At 37.5% G+C, this 26,822-nt stretch overlaps 2 protein-coding genes across 2 annotated transcripts; one reads left to right on the forward strand and one right to left on the reverse strand.

Annotated features, from left to right (window-relative positions):
* Positions 1 to 7,937: 7,937 nt before the first annotated feature.
* LOC139892304 (uncharacterized) lies at positions 7,938 to 11,695 on the reverse strand. Its single transcript, XM_071875362.1, has 4 exons — positions 11,534 to 11,695; positions 11,155 to 11,453; positions 10,871 to 11,028; positions 7,938 to 8,120 (listed from the first exon to the last, which is right to left on the reverse strand). The coding sequence occupies exons 2-4, from the start codon at positions 11,158 to 11,160 to the stop codon at positions 7,949 to 7,951; spliced, it is 336 nt and encodes a 111-aa protein (XP_071731463.1). The 5' UTR covers positions 11,161 to 11,453; positions 11,534 to 11,695; the 3' UTR covers positions 7,938 to 7,948.
* LOC139894238 (protein NRT1/ PTR FAMILY 4.5-like) lies at positions 8,300 to 10,710 on the forward strand. Its single transcript, XM_071877445.1, has 5 exons — positions 8,300 to 8,327; positions 8,416 to 8,633; positions 8,717 to 9,154; positions 9,607 to 9,731; positions 9,828 to 10,710. The coding sequence occupies exons 1-5, from the start codon at positions 8,315 to 8,317 to the stop codon at positions 10,708 to 10,710; spliced, it is 1,677 nt and encodes a 558-aa protein (XP_071733546.1). The 5' UTR covers positions 8,300 to 8,314.
* Positions 11,696 to 26,822: the final 15,127 nt, after the last annotated feature.

A 26,822-nucleotide genomic window follows, 5' to 3' on the forward strand; every position in this document is an offset into this window, starting at 1 on the left:
TTTCTAACTTTACTTTTATTTGGTCTACCAAAATTTAATAAAATACTCTTAATGATTTTTTACAAAAAATCGTTGAAGTTTTTTAAGAAAAACATGAAATCATAGTAGAACAAGTAAAATTGATTGTGGAATTATCATCTTCCATCTGATAACTCATATCAAAAAAAGTAATAATTTTACGTTGCTTAATTGATTAAAACAATATACTTTATGTTTTTTTTTTTTTATGTTATGACGTAAATAAATTAGACATTGGTGATGTTATTTTAGCTGAATAATGTATAGAACTATCTAGAGTTAGTGAATCATTAAGTTATCAATTCTTTTTATTTGTTAATCCGTAAAATTTTTATGTTTGCACTTAAATCCTACATTCCTACATCTTTTTAAAATTCTAGAACATAAATCCCACGTTAAATCTCTCTCTCTCATATAAGGTTATACCAAGATTGAAAAAAACACAAGACAAAATTGAAATGGTAGGGATCTTAAAAAGTCGCAACGGAAAAAACGAAGTCGAAGCGAATGTTGACCAACGTTGATTTTTTATATATATTTCAAACATAAATATTTCAAAGTAAACATAGATATCCTCCTTTAATTTGAAATGTTTGTATTTGAAATGTTTGTGTTTGAAATGTTTATTAAAAGTCAACGTTGGACAACATTCGTTTCAACTCCGTCTCGACCGCTAATTTACCGTCTTGGCCGTTGTTGACCGTCTTTTTAACGTTGTTGATCGTGTTTTTAGCCGTTTTTAAATCTGTTGCAACGGTAGAATGGTAAAACTGTTACGACGCCCTTTGCGATGCCTGTCTCGGCCGTTTTTATACAACACTAGGCTACACACACTTGTAAAAAATCCGATTACTCTCCGATTACTTATTTTTAAGAGCGGTCCATTCTAATTTTCCAAAATCCGTTTAATTAATCGTTCAACTTCTATTGATGAGTCAAAATCGACTTTGGTAATCTGATTTGGTCAAGGTCAAAGTCAAAATTAGTCAATATATTAACATGAATTTAAACCATAACTTTAGAATTTTTGAACAAAATGAACTATTTTAGACAATTATGTTAAAGTTTATGTTTATGATTTTCATCTATATTTATACATATATTTTTGAAATTTAATATTTAAATATAAAAATATATAAAGTACAATTCGATAAATCACCACTTATTACTAGTATTATTATGTAGACATCATTCGATACTGATCAAGTCAAAATCGACTTGAGTGCAAGGAGACAATACCTTAACCTTGGATCGTAGGACCTTAGTTAGAGTTGAGGGGTGGATGGTGTTGTTGTGGTTGTTTATCTTTTTTCAGAGCCTCAACTATAGTCGATGGAATGTACTAGACTTCCGAATTCCATAATATCCCCTAAATGAGGCTTAAACACCCTATTTATAGGTGTAGGAAGTGACGGTTATTCCATAATAATATTATCATAACCGCTCACTAAGAGAATATTCCAGAATATAACAGTTATTAGCTGATTTGTACAAACCCACGATCGAGAAAACATGGCTGAGCTAAAACGGACATTCTGGAGTCATAAAAGAGCGTTTGTCCAGGTGAGACGCTACTATACGCTATAGACTCGCGTGACGTATGATACAACTGTTCGCGAAGTTTTTTCAACTATTCTTGTGAAAAACATGACCTATTTCAATGTAAAATAGGCGCCACAAGTGACACACGCAAAACACGTGGTGTGCCTTGCATGACGTACGTCATTAGATACGAAAATAAATTTAATTAAAATCACTACTTATATCGTAATTATAAATAAATTACTACGTAGGGGTGCCAAGTTATGTGTGAAAATGAAAACACTTCTTAATAATAAAAATTTAAGTGTGAAAATGATGTTTTTAAGGATTTTTTTAAATAGTAATTTTTTTTAAGTCATTTTAAAAAATGGAAATTTATCAAAAATCGTTGCAAAAATGGTAAAACCGAAGTTTGAAACTTCGGTTTTTCCAAATCCGAAATTTCAAACTTCGGGTTTTTTATTTTTTTCATTTTTTTTACAAAAAAAAAATAATAATAAAAAAAGCAAAACCGAAGTTTGAAACTTCGGTTCTGCTTTTTTATTATTATTTTTTATTTTTTGCATTGCAGTTGATACAAGTGCATATAACCCAAGCCCCACAGCAGCTTTTATTGCTAAATAAAAAAAAATAATATGGTCGTCTAGTTTCGAACCCGTGACCACTCGAATAAACACCAACCTCCTTAACCACTCCTCCATTTCTTCTATTTTGTTTAATTTACTAACTTGTATCCTCTTATGAATCCTCTTATTTATTGAAGTGACATTTTTAGTCATTAACAATTTTATATGCACTTGTATCAACCGCAATGCAAAAAAAGATGAAAAAAATAAAAAATTCGAAGTTTAAAACTTTGGATTTGGTAAAACCGAAGTTTGAAGTTTTGCTATTTTTGCAACGATTTTTGATAAATTTCTATTTTTTAAAATGACTTAAAAAAAATTACTATTTAAAAAAAAAAGTAGTTCGTATGGGAAATAGGACTAGGACGGTGCATCATACTACCCCACCCCAGTTGAAATTTCGTGCCATTCACATGATCAGGTCGCATATATGTACCAGATCATGTGGCTCACACATGATTAGTGGGCTAGCTTTGGATTATATATGTTAAATAGTTACTCCGTATTTTATTATTATTATGGGCTATTAATATGCTTTAAAATTTCCTTGTTCTTGCAGTCCAGCTTATATTAATTTTCAGTCGAACGTAGCCAATAATGACAAAGTTGGCCCAAAAATCGTAATTTGAACAGGCTGCAAGCCCATAGTATATTAGTAACTCTAACCCATCGTCCTATAATTCACTAATCGTTATACGTAAAACACATATAAATATAGTGGTGTTAGTGGGTAATGGTTACCAATTTTCTACTTTTACATAAGGACAAAACTTAGTGAGAGTAGGGAAGGGCTTTGGGACCCTCAACAACTATAACCCTTTGAATTATGATTATCTGGGCTTTACTATCAACTAAATTGAAATATGCGATTAAGGTTAGAAACAAATGGTTTATGTATTAGAAAGGGCTTATGACCTAGCAGGGTAACTCATCAACCTTGATGTTATGAGTTTGAGTCCCATCGTGAACTTTTAACGTGCATGTGTGTGTTTTTCATGAAAAAAAGAGATGTATTATTCTCTACCAGATGCTAATAAACCCGCTGTTGATACATTCGAGTTCAGTGTTCCTCGAGAAAGTGGTCAAAGACCCGTAGTTGGCAGGACCAGGTTTGAGAAAAAGTGGTCCACATGTGCATAAGCCGGCGTTGGCAATTTCGGTTTTATCATCAACATGTTCAAAATCCGGTCTTGGTAACGAAGGGCATACTGGTTTACAAATTCATTCCAGCAAAATACCAATTCTAGAAACACTCATCAAATATGTCATATAGCCAAAAAAAATTCGAAAAACCTTTCTTACCATATATATTCATCCCGATATCTTCTATGTTTCAAATGTTTTTTTTTCCCGTAACGAATTTCATAAAAGGATGTTTGATTAAGGGGCAAAATTTCATGCTTTTGATCCGAAATCAAGACACCGCCATATGTGACAAACTATCAACATTGCATCCTTGTGGGCCACATAATCCGAACCTAACCCATGAAATTATCAGCACTAGGCCCAATATCCAGCTTAACCCACTAGAATACTTTAGCCCACTAAAAAGTGACTTAAGGGATAAGGGCAACTCATTAACTAAATTGATAACTAGCCAACTAACTAAATTGGTGTTTAGCACATTAGAAATAAAGTTTGAGGAATTGAATAGACTTCATGCAGAAGTGAAAATCCTTCCAAGCTCAAAAATGATTGAATATGTGGTTATCCTTTTGGAATTCCCATCTTCTTCGTCGAGAGCTCCACATTCATCGCTCGAGGAGTCATCGCAATGCTCAAAACTGCACACCTCTTGACCTTCCACTTCTTTCACATCAACATCAGAATCCATTTCCGGTGAGACATTCGGCGAAAAAGGGCACTAATCACAACTCTACTGCTCAATCACCTCGTGATTCAAGACTACCTCTGCGATTCCGGGGCCCTGAAGTCATTTTGTCGGAGTATTCGTGTCATGAAACCCATTAGCCTTAGAAATAATAAGAAGACTACAAATACCGGAAACTTTCTCATCGTCGAGAGATGATGGAGCAGTACGCTCATTTGAACAACCAGAGTTCACATTCGAAGTTTGTTATCACCATTAAGATCATTCGTAAGCATGTCGTCGGTTTAAATCAATGAACATGCAACAGATCTTTATTATACCTATATTCTAATGGTGAAAGTGTGAAACAATATTCACTTTGTCCTTAGATGTACTTTCACATATATTGTTTTTCGTAACTAGCCACAATATGACTAAAAATGCACTTTGTTGTAACTAACCAATACGTGAAGCCTTTGTGGTTTATTTTATTTTTAGTTTTTTTAGTAAAAGTTTGAACTGACGTTTATTTTGGTTTAAGTTTTTTATTTAATATTAAAAAAAGTTATATATATATATATATATATATATATATATATATATATATATATATATATATATATATATATATATATTGGTTTAGAAGCCTTTTCAGATATTAATTTCTCATTATTGTTACATTTTTGTTAATCGTGTCACATTTCTTTTTGGTTAATAAATAATTTTTTCTTAACTGCATTATCGAATCCGAACAATTAAATTGATACAACTCAAAAGAATAGATAACAGTTATTGCTTTTTTCATACACACACTTTTTCAACACAGTATATAAAATAGCTAAATATGGAAAATTTTATGAACATTGTAGAAGTTAACAATTAGAAACACACTTACATCGCTATAAAATGTCTGTATCAAGAAAATTCATCATTTTTCTTGTAAAAAATCGATCATAAAAAATTTATGTCACATCATTATATACAACTATCGTTTATAAAAACTTAACCATCGTTTTGGGTGTAGGCGTAGTGTTTTAACTATTTATTATTTTATTGTTTCATTGGTGAATTAATTTGTATTTAATTTATGACAGTTAATTTGATAGATGTAAATAAAATAGTATTACCCCCACCCAGAGGCGAAACTAGGATTTTTTTGACCGGGGGCAAAAAAAAAAAATTTTAAACCGTAGCAATTTTTTTGGATACAATTTGAAGATTTTGGGGCAAAAGTTGGAGATTTTGGGGCAAAATTTTAAGGTTTTGGGGCAAAATATGTAGATTTGGGGGCAAAAAAAAAAATCCACCGGGGGCAAAGTCGAAAAACCCAAAAATTTTACACTGAAAAAAAAAATCCACCGGGGGGCGCCCGCCCCCCCCCCCCCCCCCCCCCCCCTCCCCTTCATCATTTTCGCCTCTGCCCCCACCGCAACGTTGGAGCTTACTTTACTAGTTGTAACTAAAAAGTAAATTACGATTTGTTACAATTTCTATTTTTTGAGGGCATATTGTTAAAAATCTTTTGAAAGTGAGGGTATTTTGACCAATTTCTTCACATTTTATTGGGAGCAAGCTTGGTTATGGACTATAATAAGGAGAATCTAGTGAATATAAGTAACACCAAATAAAAACAAGGTATACGGCCTGCATGGCTGCATATGCCGTTGAATTATGAGTAATATTGTATGATGAAGTCACTGGGGCACCCCACTACGCCAGTACAAGACAAACATGCAATTTGAATATGAGATTATAAATTTATAATGACGGTCAAGCTGAACCCAGATTTGTTTAATCCAAAATAGACGACTAACAATTAGCATTAAAAAATATGAAGGGACATACCATGACAAATAAACACCCTCAAAAGTTAAAAACATCTCATCAGGTAAACATTAGAAGAAGGTTAAGTTTAAACGGACAACGTAAACATCTTGAGGTTGCGGTTACATTGCGTACATCTTGGTTAGGAAAAGACCTCGAGACTCGCCCTCGGGTAACATGAACCGGGACTTTATCTTACGTTAATGGAGGTTTATAAGCTCTAGAAGCCAACATGATCTACTGAGATATGTAGTTATCTTTGCATTGATAACCAAGGTTGTAACAAAATGCTAATGCAGGATTTATCAGACAGAACCTTGTAGATTAATTAAAAATTAATCAATTGAATTTTTATACATTCAAATAATGAATTTCAAATTTATGTGCAACTATATAAGAAAACAAAAACATAAACAAATATAAACAAACATAAAATTTAATATAATTGGAATCATAAACATAATCATTCAATTGCAAAATACTCCAAAATTCACTTAAATAGATATTAAATTGTAACTTATACTTTGACCAATGACTAAATCCAACTTTAAGTGACTAAATCCAACTTTGAGCAACTGAATCCAATTTTGACCCTTCACCGGCATTGACCGATTAATTAGAGCGATTTTGAAAAATCCGATCATTAAGGATTAATCGGGATTATCTATTAGTCCCGCGAAATCACGGGTATAAACTAGTCAAGATAACAAAACAAACTGCCTACCAAGTGAAAAACCAAAGTTTAACCTTTGGTAAATACAATATATAAATAATTTACCATAGTGCTAGTAAGAATGCCATATATAAATTTTCCTGTAATTTCATTGTTGTGCAATTATTAGACCAGACAAATAAGACCCAAAACTTAAAAAAATGGTTGATTGGGTTTACTTGAAGACCCAAATGAGTCCAAGCAAATAATATCAAAAATTACTTCAAGACCCAAATGGATCCAACTATATTATAGAAAATTACTTAAAGACCCAAATGGGTCCAAATGGGTCCAAATGGGTTTAATTCAAAAGAATTGATTTCAGAGCGCGAGTTCGACGCGAGTTATTCGACGCGATTTTTCGACACTTGGTTTCGACGCCCGTTTTCGGCACGCGTTTTTAGCGCCCAGTTTTTGGCCCCCATTTTCGGCGCCCGGTTTCAACGCCCGGTTTCGGCCCCCGTTTTTGGAACCCGTTTTCAACGCCCGTTTTCGGCGGGCGTTTTCGGCCTCCGGTTTTCGGCCCCCGTTTTCGGGACCCGGTTTCGGCGCCCTGTTTCAGCGTCCGGTTTCGGCCCCCGGTTTCGGACCCTGTTTCGGCACCCTGTTTCGGCGCCCATTTTCGGCACCCGTTTTCAGCGCGCGGTTTCAGGCACCCGGTTTCGACTCCCGGTTTCGGCACCCCGTTTTCGGTGCCCGTTTTCGGTGCCCGGTTTCGGCCCTCGGTTTCGGACCCCGTTTTCGGCTCCCGGTTTCAGCGTCCGTTTTCGGCGCGCCCGTTTCGGCGCCCGGTTTCGGCCTACGATTTTGGCGCGTTTTTCGACCTGCGATTTCGGCGCGTTTTTCGACCTGCGATTTCGGCGCGTTTTTCGGCCTGCGATTTCGGCGCGTTTTTCGACACGCGTTCTTTACGTGTGTTTTCGACGCGCCTTTTTCAAGGCGCGTTTTCGACGAGTGTTTTCGTTGCAAAAAACGAGGTCAAAAAAATACATAAAAAACGGGGTCCTAAAAAGGCGTGTGTTCGGAAGAGACACATCAAAAAATACAATTAAGAGCAATTTTACTAGCCCTACCCAACCGACCCGGGTCGACCCATTTTAATTCTGACCCGTTTCGACCCATGACCCGTTTCGACCCAAACCCATTTGATCTTTGACCCAACCCGACCCATCTCGACCCATTTGCCAGGTATCGCCAATTATCAAAGGTACAGAGAGGCCACCAGTGCATTCTATAATACAAAGTATAAAATCGGCAACGTTTAGGATATTACATCCTTCAAAACAGGGAAGCATAAGGTCTACATTCTACCACAAATAAAGTATAATCAATTGTGCAGTCACTAACTGGTAGATGACGACATGAACAAACAAATGAAACAACATTAGTTTCAGTTAAGCAGATGTAGACATGTTCCTACTCAAGCCTTGGTTCAGCTTGCATATAATTAATTACATGAGAGAGATGTGTTTTGACTAACCTTAAAGATGCCATTAGATTCTTGAGACTGATAAGACAAACATTGGTCACTATAAAAACAAACATCCACCATGTCAGTAAAACGTACTCACGCCGCACTTGAATAATCCTGCAACACAAAAGGCACCCTTCATTAGAATATGGTAAAGTTTGCAACTTTATGTTTTTATTAAAAACCAAGTTTATAGTTTTAGTTTATATAATAATAATAATAACACACTGTATGCACATTTGCAGGGTATCAGCGAAAATGTCACAGTACAACCTAAACACCAAAGACGACTGGGTGGGAAGAGAGCTGCTATGTTTGTATATGGTAATATTTAACTAGTACAAATGTTGGCATTATAGTTTGCTTTCCTATATGTATATTCTGACTTTTGTGTGTGTGTCGATTTACGCAGCTATGATTGGGCTTGAGAATATGGCATTCATTTCGATGGCCGTAAGCTTGGTAACGTATTTCTACGGTTATATGAACTTCAGTTTGACCAAGTCAGCCACAACACTCACAAACTACCTAGGTACTGCATTTCTACTGTCACTATTTGGAGGGTTTATTTCCGACACCTACTTGTCAAGATTCAAGACTGGTATCCTGTTTGCATCTTTTGAAGTTGTGGTACGTCAAGCGAAACTCGCCTATAACAATTAAGTATTCTTATGTCATGCATTTAACATGGTGTAATTTAACATGATGTTCAGGGTTATGCACTGCTAGCAGTTCAGGCACATTTTCAACAGTTAAGACCAACTCAGTGTATCGCTAGCCATTTAGGTCAATGTGAGCAAGCAGAAAATGGTCAAGAGGCGATATTGTTCACGGGTTTGTATTTAATTGCATTTGGTAGCGGTGGGGTTAAAGCTGCGCTGCCTGCATTAGGAGCCGATCAATTTAATGAACATGACCCTAAAGAGGCAGAATCACTTGCAAGTTTCTTCAATTGGTTTCTGTTTAGCTTCACAACTGGAGCCATATTTGGTGTAACTTTTGTAAATTGGATCAGCTTAAACCAAGGTTGGGATTGGGGATTAGGTCTGTGCACCGTAGCTGTTTTAGTAGCAACTCTTTTTCTACTAATGGGGAGATCTATGTTCCGAAATAATATACCTAGAGATAGCCCAATTCTTCGAATTCTACAGGTATAGTAATTAGTAAGTAACTAAGCAACAACATAAGTGTTGTAAATCTCCTTATTTCTCCCCGAGATCTCGTTTTTGGAAGGAAGCCGAGACGAGATGTCCATCTCGCGAGATTTCTCGGTCAACGAGGTCAAACTTGATCAAAAGCCACGATTCCTCAGATTTCTCGCTTATTTCTCGGATTTTCTCGTAAAATCTCGTTATTTCTCGCTCATTTCTTTTTTGTAAAATCTCGTAAAAGTGCATATAAATATACATATGTGTATTTATATATGTATATTTTTATTAAAAAAACTAAAAAGTTAACGTAAGTCAACGTCCGAGATCTTCCCGAGATGCCGAGATCTCCCCGAAAATGTCCAAACGAGATCTCATCCGAGTTCTCCAACCTTTTGAGGTCAGGTAAAAAGATAAAAAATAAAAACTTAAAATGCATTATATCTTGGATTCAGGTATTTGTGGTGGCCATTAGAAACCGAAATATGCCATTACCAGAGAATACAGAGGAATTGCACGAGATCCATGATAAAGAAGCTAGCGTAGCAACTGATATACTTCAAAGAACAGATCAATTCAGGTAATTTATTGTAATCTTTATAAGTCAAGCATCACTATTATAGTATCATATGCTTATGTATGTCTAGTGGTTTTAAAATGCTTTATTATTAATCAGGTTTTTAGACAGGGCAGCAATTGTTAGAAGCACACTTGATGCATCAGAATTAATACCAGCAGGTTCATGGAAACTGTGTACAGTAACTCAGGTTGAAGAACTAAAGATTTTAATCCGTATGCTCCCTATTATAATGAGCACTATATTCATGAACACCTGCTTAGCTCAACTGCAAACTTTCACCATTCAACAAAGTACAACCATGGACAGGAACCTTCTAGGCTTTCAAGTTCCCGGACCCTCTATTCCCGTAATTCCACTAGCGTTCATGTCCATATTAATTCCACTTTACGATCGAGTATTGGTGCCATTTATGAGAAAGTTCACTGGGATACCAACAGGAATTCGACACCTTCAAAGAATTGGAGTAGGATTAGTTCTGTCAGCCATCTCAATGGCAGTGGCTGGAATAGTAGAAACCCACCGTAAATCGGTGGCTATAGAACATAACATGGTCGATTCACCAAACCCTCTGCCTATGACTGTTTTCTGGCTAGGTTACCAATATGCTATTTTTGGACTAGCAGATATGTTCACATTGGTAGGGCTGCTAGAGTTTTTCTATGAAGAAAGTTCATCAGGCATGAAGTCACTCGGTACAGGCATCTCATGGTGTTCAATGGCTTTTGGATACTACATGAGCTCAATAGTAGTGGAGGTGGTGAATAAAGTGAGCAATGGGTGGTTAGCTAATAATAATTTGAATAGGGACAAGTTAAATTACTTTTATTGGTTGTTAGCAGGATTAAGTATAGTGAACTTAGGGGTTTATTTGATGTGTGCCTCTTGGTACAAGTATAAAAAGGTGAATATAAGGCAGATTGATGGAGGTAATAATGGTCATGACAATGGCGAAGGCAAGATTCGGATGTCTAATGCATAGGGAATTTCGCACGCTACATATCCATCTTAGTAATATCTATTAATTATGTTTTTTCCATATGTATCAAAAATGAAAATAAGACGTGAAGTATCCATCTTAGTGAATTACTACGCACACTGGTCTTATTAACATTCTGGATGTAAAAAAGCATATACAATACCATTTATTGAGAAACTTCATATGATCAACAAGATTCTGTTCTGCAAGTTGTCCAAGATCATATATTTGAATTAGAGAAACTTCATGTGCATTCTTTACTTCTACAGTAATGGCTTCACTAACAAGTATCTGTTTCAAACCAGTGTGTGATGCATTCCACTGAAACACATAGTTCAAACATACACATATAATTTATGAATTTATCTACAACAACTACATTGTATACACTAAACAAGAATACATACAAGCATAATCAAATGCAAACAAGGCTAGTAAGAAACATACAGGCATTATCAACGAGTAATTCAACCGGTCCTTCTATTTGGATCGAATCGGCTCCTGAGCTCACTCGATTAGTTTAGTCAAAACCTAAAACCACCTTTCTTCGCTATCCTTAAACTTGTTTCTCAAAGAAACCTCATCTCTCATATCGAACACGAGTCTTATTATTCCCAAACATAAATTGAATCTCATATCTCTGCATATTTAATATTCCCAAACCTAACAGTCTTAATTTCTAGTTTTGAAACCCTAAAATCTTCCAGCTTCCATTTTTCACTATTAGATATAGCTCGTAACACATCCTGTACCAAAATTACTACAGATTCAACAATCAATGGTTACATAACACGAATTTATATAAGCTTATAAAAACCTGATTTACCTTTAAGAATAAAGACAGTTGAGGACGAATTTCATCGCTGATTTTAGGGTAAATATAGTGAGAAAAATTAATATGTGGAGAAGCGATTCCGAGTGATGAAAATAAGAGTAAAAAATTGAATCGAATTATAATCATCATGTTATTGATTGAAGGGCAAATAGCCCAAAAAAAAAGTAACTTAATTATCATATTTTTCAATAAAGGTAACATTCATAATTTTAAGGTATACTCAAAAACTGTGCAATTAGAGGAGTGGATTACCTTTTGAGAAGGTAATAGGTTATGACGCTTACATGGACTAATTAGGTGGCATTTTTGTAATTAGGTGGATTACCTTTTGTGAAGGTGGACATCATCATCTTTCTTACATTAAAAAACCAAACAAAATCCACTACACAAAACTATATCTGTAATCCATGTTTGTAATCCATCTCGTAAAAAAAATGAGTGAGAGAGTGTGTGAGAGAGAAAATCTAGAGAGAGAAAGTGAGAGAGCTAGGAAGGGCACGACTAGGAAGGGCACGGATGGATTGCAACTATGAGAGCTACAGCAGCGGGTGTGTAAGACCCAAATATTTATTGTACATAATGTATTTAAGGTGTACTATGTGTGTATGGAGTGTGCACAGCATGTAGGTGTTGCTTGCTCGACCGTCGAAGGAAACTGGACGTTGTTTGAGGTACAAGGTGTGTACGTACCTTTTCAACCTCAAATAAAGTTTGTGTTGATGTTTCAAAGCCTTACCATTGGAAAGAAAATCTTATTACGTTTCCAACGATATTTGATTCATCGAAAACGGAGCTACGGTCAAAAAGTTATGGCCAAAACGAGTTTCTGAAATCTGACCTGCAGGGTGGAGCGGCGCCCCACCTTTTGGCGCGGCGCGCCGATTGGGCCTGATGCGTTTTTTTCAGCATTTTAAGTGTCTAAATGAAGGGTATTATGGTCCTTTCACTTGTGGACGGATTTGTGGCCATAATATCAGTTTTAGATCCACTTTTGGATCATTTTGGCATCCATTCATCACTCCCAACTATCTAGAGAGAGAGAGAGAGTGATTCTAGAGAGAGATTGGAGGTTTTGGTGAAGAAGAAGCTCAAATTGTTCAAAGTCGCGGGTTTTAAAGTTGTCCCTTTCGTTCTTGGCTACGCGGTGATAGTATTGGTAAGCTCAAACTCCGAATTTCATTTGTTTGATTTGATATTCAAGTTAGGGTTTTGAGTTAATTAGTTGTAAAACCCTTTTAGATGATAAAATGAGTTTAGTGATGCTAATAATCGGGTTTATTGTAAATTGTTGGTGGATTTTGGGTTGGTGAACTAATTGGTCATGTTTAGAACTTGAAATTGAGTTTAATCACTTAAGTTAGTGATTATGGAAGTATTGAAACCCATTTAGGGTTACTTGGTTGACTAACTATGACTTTGGGTCAAATTAGGGTTTTGTGATGACCCGAAAATTTCTGATCAAATTTAAACTTAATCTTTGTATGATTAACATTTCCGACACGATAAGCAAAGTCTGTAAAACTGAATCTCAAAATTTTTGAACTATTCAAATACCTTTCGGTTATTCTCAACGATTCGCGAACCATTATATGTAAATAGATACATATATATACTATAACTTGAAAATGTAACAAAGTTTTAATTGCATGATACCGTACATTAAACTTATTGGTTTATATATCTATTTGAATATATATGATTTCAAGTTATTTAGTAAACGATAATAACATTCGATTATTGATTCGATTGATATTTAGATAAGTTAACTAAAACGTTTAAGATGAACCAGTAAAACACTAATTTGCTACAGTGTTTTCAAATTGCCACATTACTCAAAATGCTACAGTGTTTTCGAAAATCACTATTTGCTACAGTGAAATTGACTTTGCTACAGTGAATTGCTACAGTAAAAATTGACTTTGCTACAGTAACTTTGCTACAGTAAAACACTATTTTAAAATGTATTTTAACAAATAGCGAGACAATGATTTATAGAAGTAAATGACCAAAACACTCAAATGTATAAGTTATAATTTGAGTGATATAATTTAGGGATAATTTAAGTTATATTGTGACAAAGGTACGAGTCACAAAACGCAAAGTACACGATATAAAATAGTACGCAAGGACGTCTGAAAATCCGGATCCGGGACCCGAGTCAAGAAGAAACGCCCGACGCAACGGACCAAAAATATCTAGTCTACTATGCACAAGAATAAAATATAATATATAAATAATTATATTAATTATTTATATATTTATATTTATTTTATATTATGTCGACAAGCTAGGAGCCAAAACAATGTGAGCTGTCCCTGGTCCTCATGCGAGTCGCATGGCCAGAAGGCCATTTCCATGCGAGTCGCATGACTCCAGATTTCAGGCCACATCTATAAATTTCAGTGTTTTCGCTCGATTTAAATCACACACATACACAAATATATATATACTCCGTAATATTATTTATTATTATTTATTATTATTATTATTATTATTATTATTATTATTATTATTAAGATTATTATTAATCTTATTATTTTTTATTATTATTAGTGTTATTATTTTTGCGATACAAAAATAATAATGTACAAAAAATATTACGACGGAGTGCTGTCCAAGTAATTTTCAAAATGAGTTTTCGAGCAAGCTAGAGCTAAGGAAATTATGGGTTATTGCCAAGGAGGTTATGGGTAATGTTCGGGGGTATTTTTTTGTGAATCAAACCTCGTGTTTATCATCTCCGATGCGTCTACGTGCTTTCCTACAATATTGTATATCAATATTTAACTGTGAGTTTCATGAGATCCCTTTTACTCTCTACGTTTTTGGGCTGAGAATACATGCAAATGTTTTATTAACCGATATACAATATTTATATGTGTGAGTTTCATTTGCTCCCTTTTTAATTGCTTTTGCAATCTATATTTTTGGGCTGAGAATATATGCACTTTATTTTAAACGCAATGGATACAAGTACATACTAAATTCTACACCGAGTTTGAACCGAAAATCCCTTAGCTTTGGTAACTAGTAACTGCCGGTTATAAGAACTGGTGGGCGCGAGTAGTAGTATATGGATCCATAGGGCTTGATATCCCCGTCCGAGCTAGAGCGCTAGCCTTTTAACGGACGTATGCTATTTGAGAAGCGTACACGTTGGTTTGAGTGTATTATTAAGATGATTATATAAAGGGTACAAATAATATAAGCATTAAAGTTTAGTTACCAGGGTGCTCAATTTTGTAGAACCGATTGATAAACGTTTCGGATGAAACAACTGAAATCTTGTGATCCACCTTTTATGTAAAACCTATTGATAAACGTTTTGAATAAAACAACTGAACTTTTGTAATCCACATTGATATACGGATTATGTGTAATATTAAAAATATGAACTCACCAACCTTTGTGTTGACACTTGAAGCATGTTTATTCTCAGGATTCTAGAAGTCTTCCGCTGTTTGCTTATACGTGATACAAGATATGTGCTTGGAGTCATACATGCTATATACAAGAAACTTGCATTCACCAAACCATTACCATGTATCTATTTTGACTGCATTGTCAACGGAAGTATTATTGTAAACTATTATTTACGGTGGTTGTCTATATGTAGAAATCATCAGATGTCGAAAACCTTGGAATTAAATATTCATTTATGGTATGCCTTTTCAAAAGAATGCAATGTTTACAAAACGTATCATATAGAGGTCAAATACCTCGCAATGGAATCAATGAATGACGTGTTCGTCCATATGGATTTGGAGCGATCGTCACAGGTTTGGTGGTAATTATGACCCAATTGACGAGTTAATGAGGTTTATAAACTTAAAATGGATTAAGTTGGAGTATTAAACCGAGTTAAATGTGTTTTGGTGTCGAAACTTGTAAATGGTGAGATTTTGACCTTATGAGTCAAAATTAGGGTTTAAGTGTCAAAATGGGTATGACACGTGTTTAACACTTGAGTTCGGGTTTAATTGGCGTATTAGGACCATTCTCACTTGTGTTAGTGATTATTGGTTAGTTTTGGGCACGGTTTGTGCTTGGAAGTGCATTTGGGTCGAAATTGCACTAAGTGACGAATTGGGTTGTGATAATGGAATAGGTACTTTCCATTGGCGAGTTGCGGATTACTTGGAAGCATTCTTCAAGACTTCAAGGTGAGTGATAATATCCTATGTGCATATGTATGTGTAGGATGGGTGCGGGTCGGGTGAAGCGATTCTAGCTATAGAGCTCACTTCACATGTAGGTGGACTTGATGGACTTTTGCATGAGTCCAATTGGCACGGTTGTGCGTTTTGGTTGACCATCTTTGGCGAAGTACGCGTTCGCGTGTACACTATCACACGTGATTGTGATGTGGATGATATAACCCCAATGGCGAAGGGTTTTGAGTTGGAGAAGTGAATCGCGTGTAGTTCGGATTCACGATGACGCGTGTAGTTCGGTCATCTTATCAAAATGAATCTCGTGTAGTTCGGATTCATGGCGACTCGTGTAGTTCGGTCATCTTATCAAAATGAATCTCGTGTAGTTCGGATTCATGGTGACTCGTGTAGTTCGGTCATCTTATTGAGGTAGTAATCTCGTGTGGTTTCGGATTACTAAGGCTCGTGTAGTTCGGCCAACCTCGATGTTGTGAAGATAGTAATCTCGTGTGGTTTCGGATTACTAAGGCTCGTGTAGTTCGGCCAATCTTCATTGTGGTACTTGGTTCTCGGTATTGGGTTAAGGTGTTAACCTTGTTCGTTTATATTGTTATATATTAATGTATTGTTGTGTTGTAGCTAACCCTCCGGGTGTAGCTATTTGGCGTTGTTCACATCGTCGTTGGTGAACTTATATTGATGTTGTATCTTTAGCTCATTGCTTAGAGATCGTACGGTATGCTTAGTGTAGTGCTTTATATATGGATGCCTCGGTATGCGGTAATTGTTATTTTGTGGCGTGTCCATTTTATACATATATATGTATGTAGTATATTATCATTCACTAAGCGTTAGCTTACCCTCTCGTTGTTGACTCTTTTTATAGATTGCATGCGGATGGTGGCTCGGGTAAGCGCGAGGATTAGAGGACTTGCATAGTTTGCGTAGAAGGCTTGCTTTTGGATTTATTAGGATTGGGTAGTGTATCCCCAATCGCCATGCTCGGCTTTGTTGTAACATCCCGCCTTTTTCCATTTACTTTTCCGTTATACTAATATAAAGTCCGTTATATGTTTATAACATCTCCCGTTGATACGCGTTTTAAATTATCTCGTTTAGGTAATTCCCGCACCCGAACGAAAGTTGAGGGACTAAACTTGACAAGGGATCAAACCCTTGACTAGGTCAAAGGGTCAAACCCCTTTCACCCATTCATTATCATCTCCATCTCTCTCTCTTTCTCTCTAGCAAGAACACACACCCATTTACCAAATTCATTCAATCATCATCTAAATTCGATCTAGGAGGCTTACAACAAAATAAACTGCATATTTGTGATCCTCTCTTCATCCTCTTCATTTTGGTACCAACTTCATCTCGTTTGGGTAACTTTCTAAAATCACTAGATTTTGTGTTCTTGATGTTTTTAACTTATAAAAGTGTTAATTAGTGTCTATGGCTCAAGTCTAACATGAATATATGATTTATATGCTCGATCTCGTTGTTTTAGTGTAACTAGCATGAACTTGAATTTTGGTGTGTTGTTCTTGAATTTCGGATGATCATATGTTGTTAGATGTTAAAAGTTGATGTTTTAATTGTGTTACTAGCATCACTAGCTTCAAATTGATGTGTAGGTTGCCTTAGAAAACTTCATGAACTTGATTATTGATTTTGGTGAATTTGGGTTAGGGTTTGATGAACTTGAAATGGACTTTTGATGCATTGAATGCCATGGATTATTATTGGTAAGTGTTTAGTTGGATTGTATGCTTGATTACCTTCGAAACGGCATATCATTCATGTAAATTGGTTGCCCGAATCATTGAATTGCATTTATGAACTTGTATGCGGTTAATGTTAAGCATTAGATGCGGTTTTGGTTGTTGTAATAGGTAGATTGATTGATGAAATGTGTTTAGTTGTTTTCCTCGTCAAATTACCTTCCCAACGGTATAAGATACTTGTCTTGATTGTTTGCGAATCATAAATGGTGATTGTTTGAAGTTAGGTTCGTGCATAAAACTTAAAAACTGCTAGAATTCTCTGCACAGGTAATGGAGCGGCGCGCCATATACCCGCGCGGCGCGCCATTTTGGTCTGTCCAACTTGGTCAATTTTTGAATAATGTTTGCTATGCTACGCACCTCCGATTCACATGTAACTTGTCCTAACATGCTCATACATGATTAAAAACCTCAGAAAAATAGTTCGGGACACGACCCGAACGTGTTGACTTTTTCGTTGACTTTGACCGACCAAGGTTTGACTTTTTGTCAAACTTAACCAAATGATTATGCAACCTTCCTAACTTGTTTATATACTTGTATCTTGCATGAAACTTGACAATTTGATTTCACATGCTAAATAATCGAGTCGTAACGAGCCATAGGACTAATTGAACATCTTTGACCAATCGTGACTATCGTTATTGATACAACCTATTTGTTTAGGTCAAGACTAGCATTGTTCTTTGCACACATTTACTTGTTGAAGTACTTTACTACTCGTGCGTTCAAGGTGAGATCATAGTCCCACTTTTACTCTTTTTGAACTTACATTTGGGATGAGAAAACATAAACATTTCTTTACTAAGTGAACACAAGTACGGGAAAACAAACATTCTACATACGAGTTTAGAACAAAATCCTCAATTCGATTATCATTAGTTACACTTGCCGGGTGTAAGCGAGAACTTATGTTGTATGGATCCATATGGGTTTGACAAACCCTCATTCAAACGGTTCGCTACCGTTTACGAATGAAATATATTTTCGAGAAACAGTGTATGTTCTAGCACTAAGTGATGGGGTTCAATGGAAGGAAATGTTAAGCATTGATAATTGGGTGCTCGTGAAACAAACTTTTGGAATGTATTACTATTATTTCATCGATGCAAATCTTGTGGTTCACTTGTACTTACTTACTTAAACCTATGATTTCACCAACGTTTTCGTTGACAGATTTCTATGTTTTTCTCAGGTCCTTGAACGATACATGATACATGCTTCCGCTCATTATTTTGATACTTGCATTGGATGTCGAGTATATATGCATACATGGAGCGTCTTTTGGATACTTTTAAATTGTGTCGCATAAGTTTCATTTGTACTTAAAACTTTGTATCGTAACTTGTGGTGGAACTATTCTTGTAAACTTTGAACAATCTTTACATTTGAAATGAATGCGACATATCTTTTGGTCAAACGTTGTTTTAAAGACTTATGACCACGTAACGGGACCTAAGTAGACGGCGCCGTCAATGACGATTTGGTCGGGTCGCTACAGATGGTATCAGAGCTGGTTTAACCTTAGCCGTAAAGGTAGTCACGCGCGCCGGCTGTCAGGCCGGGCACTCATACGGACTATGCTTTTTGGCGGGTTAATCGTAGAGGGGGTTCTCACAGTGTTACCTGTGACGAAGCATTGGCTCTTACCCCTTGCGATCCCTTGGAATTTGAGGGTTGGCAGTTTGGCAGAAATGCGGGCTGTAAAATCAGTGTCTGAGGTACACTCAGTGGTCACCAAGCGGTTAGCTGGAAAGGCACTGAGTGGGTTTCTACCCCATCTGTAGCTACCTGTCGGGTCGCTACAGATGGTATCAGAGCGTTGGTTGTAGGGATTTAGAGTTCATTGGTGTCAACCTCGAGTCATAGGGTACATTGGTGAGTCTAGACTACAACCGGCATATAGACTTGAAGTAGGAATTACTTGACTACTTGTGCATTTATACTCGAACGCTTCTACTCATATCTACTCTTAGTTCATCTAAATCTCACGTTGTTTAATTTGATTGACGCGCCACCTTGACTATATGAAATGATGTCGAATGCACATATGAATCAGGGTAATATAATTTCCGGGATTATATTACGGTGACTCATATGAACGTTCCGACATTATGGCATAAAGAATTTAAGGCAAGTCGAGGAAAAACTTCTCTTTATCTTTATTCTATATCACGGTTAGTATTATTGAGAATACTAATCAATGATATTCTTGTGTCTTGAAGGAACAATGGCTCCTCGTCGTGTACGCCGCAATGAAACTCCCGAACAAGCTCTCGAACGGATGATAGCTACCGCCGTAGATGCGGCCATGGCCGGTCACTCATCCAACAACAATAATAATAACAACCACAACAACAACAACAACAACAATAACAACAACAACAATGGAGCCGGAAACTCAAACGAGGGATGCTCCTATAAAGCTTTCATGGGGTGCAAACCTCACACTTTTGATGGAACCGGGGGACCGGTCGTGCTCACCCGATGGTTTGAGCAAACGGAAGCCGTCTTTAGCATAAGCGGTTGTCGGGACCAAGACAAGGTCAAATACTCCACTCACACTTTCTCCGGAATTGCTCTAACATGGTGGAACACCTATGTTCAATCGGTGGGTACCGATGAAGCTCATGCCCTCTCTTGGGCCGATCTAAAGGAAAAGATGATTGTTGAATATTTTCCGCGCGAAGAAACCCGAAAGCTTGAGGAAGAACTAAGAGCTTTGAAAGCGGTCGGAAACGATCTTAAAGCTTATAATCAACGCTTCGCCGAACTATCCTTGATGTGTCCTAATCTTGTTAACCCCGAATCTCAAAGGATTGAGCTCTACATGCTCGGTCTTCCAAAAAGCATCAAACAAGGGGTGATGTCATCCAAACCCACTACTCATCAAGCCGCTATGAACATGGCTCGCCAACTAATTGAAACGGTTGACGAAATCGTAGTTCCGGCACCTAAGGCCGAGGATAAATCGGGCGGCAACAAAAGAAAGTGGGAACCCTCCCAATCAAGCAACAACAACTTTGCTAAGAAGCCTTACACCTCCGACGGCAAGAGGGGTTATGCCGGGAACCTACCTCTTTGCAACAAATGCAACAAACATCACTTTGGTGAATGTGGCAAGTTAATTTGCCACCGGTGCCAAGGAGTTGGTCATAAGGCCAACGATTGTAAAAGTACCACTCCCGTTGCTCGAAAGTGGCCCAATGCACCAAAGACGGGCACTTGTTATGAATGTGGTCAAACAGGTCATTATAGAAATGCATGCCCAAAGAAGAAAGATAACCCCAACACGCGCGGCCGAGCTTTCAACATCAACACCGAGGAAGCCCGGGATGACACTGAACTAGTCACGGGTACGTTTCTTCTAAACAATTCTTATGTCTCTTGCTTATTCGATTCAGGTGCCGATAAATGCTTTGTATCCAAGACTTTGACTCATTCTTTTAGCACTCCACCTCTTCCATTAGATACCACTTATACCATTGAAGTGGCTAACGGGAAACTATTAAGTGCCGACACATATTACCGGGAGTGTACGATAAACATTTTGGGTAAGGAATTTGAAATTGATTTGATACCCATGGAACTAGGAAGCTTTGATGTAATAATCGGTATGAATTGGTTAGTCAAAACGAAATCTCACATTCTTTGTGATCTTAACGCAATCCGAATTCCTATCGAGAATGGTGAACCTTTGATCGTCTATGGCGATAAGAGTTGCACCGGACTCAACCTCGTTTCGTGTATTAAAGTTAGAAAACTACTCCGTAAGGGTTGTTTTGCGATCCTTGCTCACGTTAAGAAAGTCGAGTCCGATGAGAAGCACATCGATGATGTGCCAATTGTTAGTGACTATTCCGATGTATTTCCCGACGAATTGCCGGGTCTTCCGCCTCATCGACCGGTTGAATTCCAAATCGATCTTATTCGGGGAGCCGCACCCGTAGCACGTGCACCATATAGACTCGCTCCATCTGAAATGCAAGAATTGCAAAGTCAAATCCAAGAACTACTTGATCGAGGTTTTATCCAACCTAGCCATTCACCTTGGGGCGCTCCGATCTTGTTTGTTAAAAAGAAAGACGGATCCCTACGAATGTGCATTGATTATCGTGAACTAAATAAATTGACGGTTAAGAACCGATATCCTCTTCCTCGCATCGATGACCTCTTTGATCAACTACAAGGGTCTTGTGTATATTCGAAAATCGATCTCCGCTCGGGTTATCATCAATTGAGGGTTAAGGGGGAAGATGTCTCCAAAACCGCTTTCCGAACTCGTTATGGTAGTTATGAATTCCTTGTCATGCCATTTGGTCTCACTAACGCACCGGCGGTGTTCATGGATCTTATGAACCGCGTGTGCAAACCGTATCTCGATAAATTCGTTATTGTGTTCATCGATGACATATTGATCTATTCTAAAAATGAAGAAGAGCACGAACAACATCTCCGACTTGTGCTTGAACTTTTAAGACAAGAACAACTCTATGCCAAATTCTCCAAGTGTGAATTTTGGTTAAAGGAAGTTCAATTTCTTGGTCATGTTGTAAGTGACCAAGGTATTAAAGTCGATCCAACGAAAATCGAAGCCATTAGCAAATGGGAGACTCCTACTACTCCTACTCACATTCGTCAATTTTTGGGTCTCGCCGGGTACTATCGTAGATTCATCGAAAATTTCTCTTTGGTTGCACGTCCTCTAACCGCATTGACTCACAAGGGAAAGAAATTCATTTGGGCGACCGAACATGAATCCGCATTCCAAATCTTGAAAACGAAGCTAACCACCGCTCCTATCTTGTCACTTCCCGAAGGCAATGATGACTTTGTTGTATATTGCGATGCCTCAAAACATGGTTTTGGGTGTGTATTGATGCAACGAACGAAAGTCATTGCTTATGCTTCTCGACAACTCAAAATTCATGAACGAAACTATACGACACATGATCTCGAACTCGGAGCCGTTGTCTTTGCACTTAAAATGTGGAGACACTATCTTTATGGAACGAAGAGTACTATCTTCACCGATCACAAAAGCCTTCAACACATTTTCGATCAAAAGCAACTAAACATGAGACAACGAAGGTGGATTGAAACCTTAAACGATTACGATTGCGAGCTTCGTTACCATCCCGGGAAGGCAAATGTAGTAGCCGATGCCTTAAGTCGAAAAGAAAGAGCGGTGCCTCTCCGTGTCCGAGCTTTAAACATCACCATTCACACCAACCTTAATAGCCAAATTCGGGTAGCCCAAGATGAGGCTCTCAAGGATGAAAATATCTCTCTCGAACACTTGAACGTCCTCACCTCTCGATTCGAAGTTAAAGAAACCGGACTCCGATATTTCGCCGGAAAAATTTGGGTGCCTAGTTATGGGAATCTACGAAGCCTTATTTTAGATGAAGCCCATAAGTCACGATACTCGATTCACCCCGGTGCCAATAAGATGTACCACGACCTTAAACAACTATATTGGTGGCCGAACATCAAAAGGGACGTAGCTACTTATGTTTCCAAGTGTTTGACATGTTCCAAAGTCAAAGCCGAACACCAAAGACCGTCCGGACTACTTCAACAACCCGAGATCCCGCAATGGAAGTGGGAAGGGATAACGATGGATTTTATCACCAAGCTACCAAAAACGACGGGCGGTTATGATACCATTTGGGTTATTGTTGACCGTCTCACCAAATCCGCACACTTCCTTGCCATGAAAGAAACGGACAAAATGGAGAAACTTGCACAACTTTACATTAAGGAGATCGTAGCCCGACACGGTGTACCATTATCGATTATCTCCGACCGAGATGGCCGTTTCGTTTCTAGATTTTGGCGTACTTTACAAGAAGCGTTGGGAACGCGTTTAGATATGAGCACCGCATATCATCCCCAAACCGATGGGCAAAGTGAACGTACAATACAAACCTTAGAGGATATGTTACGAGCCTGCGTTGTTGATTTTGGAAAAGCTTGGGACAAGCACTTACCTCTCGCCGAGTTCTCTTACAACAATAGTTATCACGCGAGTATTAAAGCTGCACCTTTTGAAGCGCTATATGGCCGCAAATGTCGTTCACCTCTTTGTTGGGCCGAGGTAGGCGACGTGCAAATCACCGGACCCGAACTCATTCACGAAACCACCGAGAAAATCATTCAAATCCGAGATAGGCTTAGGACGGCCCGAAGTCGTCAAAAGAGCTATACCGACAAACGACGCAACGATCTTGAATTTCAAGTCGGTGACCGAGTAATGTTAAAAGTCGCACCTTGGAAGGGTGTAATTCGTTTTGGGAAACGCGGGAAGCTAAATCCGCGGTATATTGGTCCTTTCGAAATCTTGGAGCGTATTGGAACCGTTGCTTATCGTTTAAATCTTCCGCCTCAATTGAACTCCGTTCATCCTACCTTCCATGTATCTAACTTGAAAAAGTGTCTTGCCGAACCCGATATCATCATCCCTCTCGAGGAACTTACTATTGATGACAAACTTCATTTTGTGGAGGAACCGGTTGAAATTGTGGACACCTCCGTCAAGACATTGAAACAAAGCCGAATCCCGATTGTTAAAGTCCGTTGGAACGCCAAAAGAGGACCCGAGTTTACTTGGGAAAGACAAGATCAAATGCAAAGGAAGTATCCTCATCTATTCGCGAATTCGGAAACGCAAGATCTCGAGGAAGAAACAACGACTACTACGCCTACTTAAATTTCGGGACGAAATTTCTTTTAAGGAGTAGGTAATGTAACATCCCGCCTTTTTCCATTTACTTTTCCGTTATACTAATATAAAGTCCGTTATATGTTTATAACATCTCCCGTTGATACGCGTTTTAAATTATCTCGTTTAGGTAATTCCCGCACCCGAACGAAAGTTGAGGGACTAAACTTGACAAGGGATCAAACCCTTGACTAGGTCAAAGGGTCAAACCCCTTTCACCCATTCATTATCATCTCCATCTCTCTCTCTTTCTCTCTAGCAAGAACACACACCCATTTACCAAATTCATTCAATCATCATCTAAATTCGATCTAGGAGGCTTACAACAAAATAAACTGCATATTTGTGATCCTCTCTTCATCCTCTTCATTTTGGTACCAACTTCATCTCGTTTGGGTAACTTTCTAAAATCACTAGATTTTGTGTTCTTGATGTTTTTAACTTATAAAAGTGTTAATTAGTGTCTATGGCTCAAGTCTAACATGAATATATGATTTATATGCTCGATCTCGTTGTTTTAGTGTAACTAGCATGAACTTGAATTTTGGTGTGTTGTTCTTGAATTTCGGATGATCATATGTTGTTAGATGTTAAAAGTTAATGTTTTAATTGTGTTACTAGCATCACTAGCTTCAAATTGATGTGTAGGTTGCCTTAGAAAACTTCATGAACTTGATTATTGATTTTGGTGAATTTGGGTTAGGGTTTGATGAACTTGAAATGGACTTTTGATGCATTGAATGCCATGGATTATTATTGGTAAGTGTTTAGTTGGATTGTATGCTTGATTACCTTCGAAACGGCATATCATTCATGTAAATTGGTTGCCCGAATCATTGAATTGCATTTATGAACTTGTATGCGGTTAATGTTAAGCATTAGATGCGGTTCTGGTTGTTGTAATAGGTAGATTGATTGATGAAATGTGTTTAGTTGTTTTCCTCGTCAAATTACCTTCCCAACGGTATAAGATACTTGTCTTGATTGTTTGCGGATCATAAATGGTGATTGTTTGAAGTTAGGTTCGTGCATAAAACTTAAAAACTGCTAGAATTCTCTGCACAGGTAATGGAGCGGCGCGCCATATACCCGCGCGGCGCGCCATTTTGGTCTGTCCAACTTGGTCAATTTTTGAATAATGTTTGCTATGCTACGCACCTCCGATTCACATGTAACTTGTCCTAACATGCTCATACATGATTAAAAACCTCAGAAAAATAGTTCGGGACACGACCCGAACGTGTTGACTTTTTCGTTGACTTTGACCGACCAAGGTTTGACTTTTTGTCAAACTTAACCAAATGATTATGCAACCTTCCTAACTTGTTTATATACTTGTATCTTGCATGAAACTTGACAATTTGATTTCACATGCTAAATAATCGAGTCGTAACGAGCCATAGGACTAATTGAACATCTTTGACCAATCGTGACTATCGTTATTGATACAACCTATTTGTTTAGGTCAAGACTAGCATTGTTCTTTGCACACATTTACTTGTTGAAGTACTTTACTACTCGTGCGTTCAAGGTGAGATCATAGTCCCACTTTTACTCTTTTTGAACTTACATTTGGGATGAGAAAACATAAACATTTCTTTACTAAGTGAACACAAGTACAGGAAAACAAACATTCTACATACGAGTTTAGAACAAAATCCTCAATTCGATTATCATTAGTTACACTTGCCGGGTGTAAGCGAGAACTTATGTTGTATGGATCCATATGGGTTTGACAAACCCTCATTCAAACGGTTCGCTACCGTTTACGAATGAAATATATTTTCGAGAAACAGTGTATGTTCTAGCACTAAGTGATGGGGTTCAATGGAAGGAAATGTTAAGCATTGATAATTGGGTGCTCGTGAAACAAACTTTTGGAATGTATTACTATTATTTCATCGATGCAAATCTTGTGGTTCACTTGTACTTACTTACTTAAACCTATGATTTCACCAACGTTTTCGTTGACAGATTTCTATGTTTTTCTCAGGTCCTTGAACGATACATGATACATGCTTCCGCTCATTATTTTGATACTTGCATTGGATGTCGAGTATATATGCATACATGGAGCGTCTTTTGGATACTTTTAAATTGTGTCGCATAAGTTTCATTTGTACTTAAAACTTTGTATCGTAACTTGTGGTGGAACTATTCTTGTAAACTTTGAACAATCTTTACATTTGAAATGAATGCGACATATCTTTTGGTCAAACGTTGTTTTAAAGACTTATGACCACGTAACGGGACATAAGTAGACGGCGCCGTCAATGACGATTTGGTCGGGTCGCTACATTTGTTTTGTATTAAAAGTCTTATGGCCGAAAATTGTATTTTGATACTTAAAGGGTAATTTGGGTCGATGTGGGCCCCGCTTCGTAAAGATAATTTTATTAATAGAACGTGCTAGTTTTTTATATGGAACATGGGGTTAAAAGCGTTACGCCTAAATATGTCGGGAACTAGTCAAACATTTTCGCATTTAAAGACTTTCCGGACAGTCAGGTTTGGCGCGCCGCGCAGCCTATATGGCGCGCCGCGCCAGGTGGCAGTTCAGCAATTTTTTTTTTATTTTGTAAATTTAACGCGGTTTAATGCGGGTTGGTTTGGGT

Source organism: Rutidosis leptorrhynchoides, chromosome 2, assembly GCF_046630445.1.
Source record: "Rutidosis leptorrhynchoides isolate AG116_Rl617_1_P2 chromosome 2, CSIRO_AGI_Rlap_v1, whole genome shotgun sequence".
NCBI lineage: Eukaryota > Viridiplantae > Streptophyta > Magnoliopsida > Asterales > Asteraceae > Rutidosis > Rutidosis leptorrhynchoides.

Bases quoted from the DNA above. Each gene is read 5' to 3' on its own strand.
- LOC139892304 (XM_071875362.1), bottom strand. The intron at 8,121-10,870 runs GTATTGTATATG...TTTGTGTTGCAG, and splicing joins ATGAAGTTTCTCAATAAATG to GATTATTCAAGTGCGGCGTG.
- LOC139894238 (XM_071877445.1), top strand. The intron at 8,634-8,716 runs GTACGTCAAGCG...CATGATGTTCAG, and splicing joins TTGCATCTTTTGAAGTTGTG to GGTTATGCACTGCTAGCAGT. The intron at 9,155-9,606 runs GTATAGTAATTA...TCTTGGATTCAG, and splicing joins CAATTCTTCGAATTCTACAG to GTATTTGTGGTGGCCATTAG.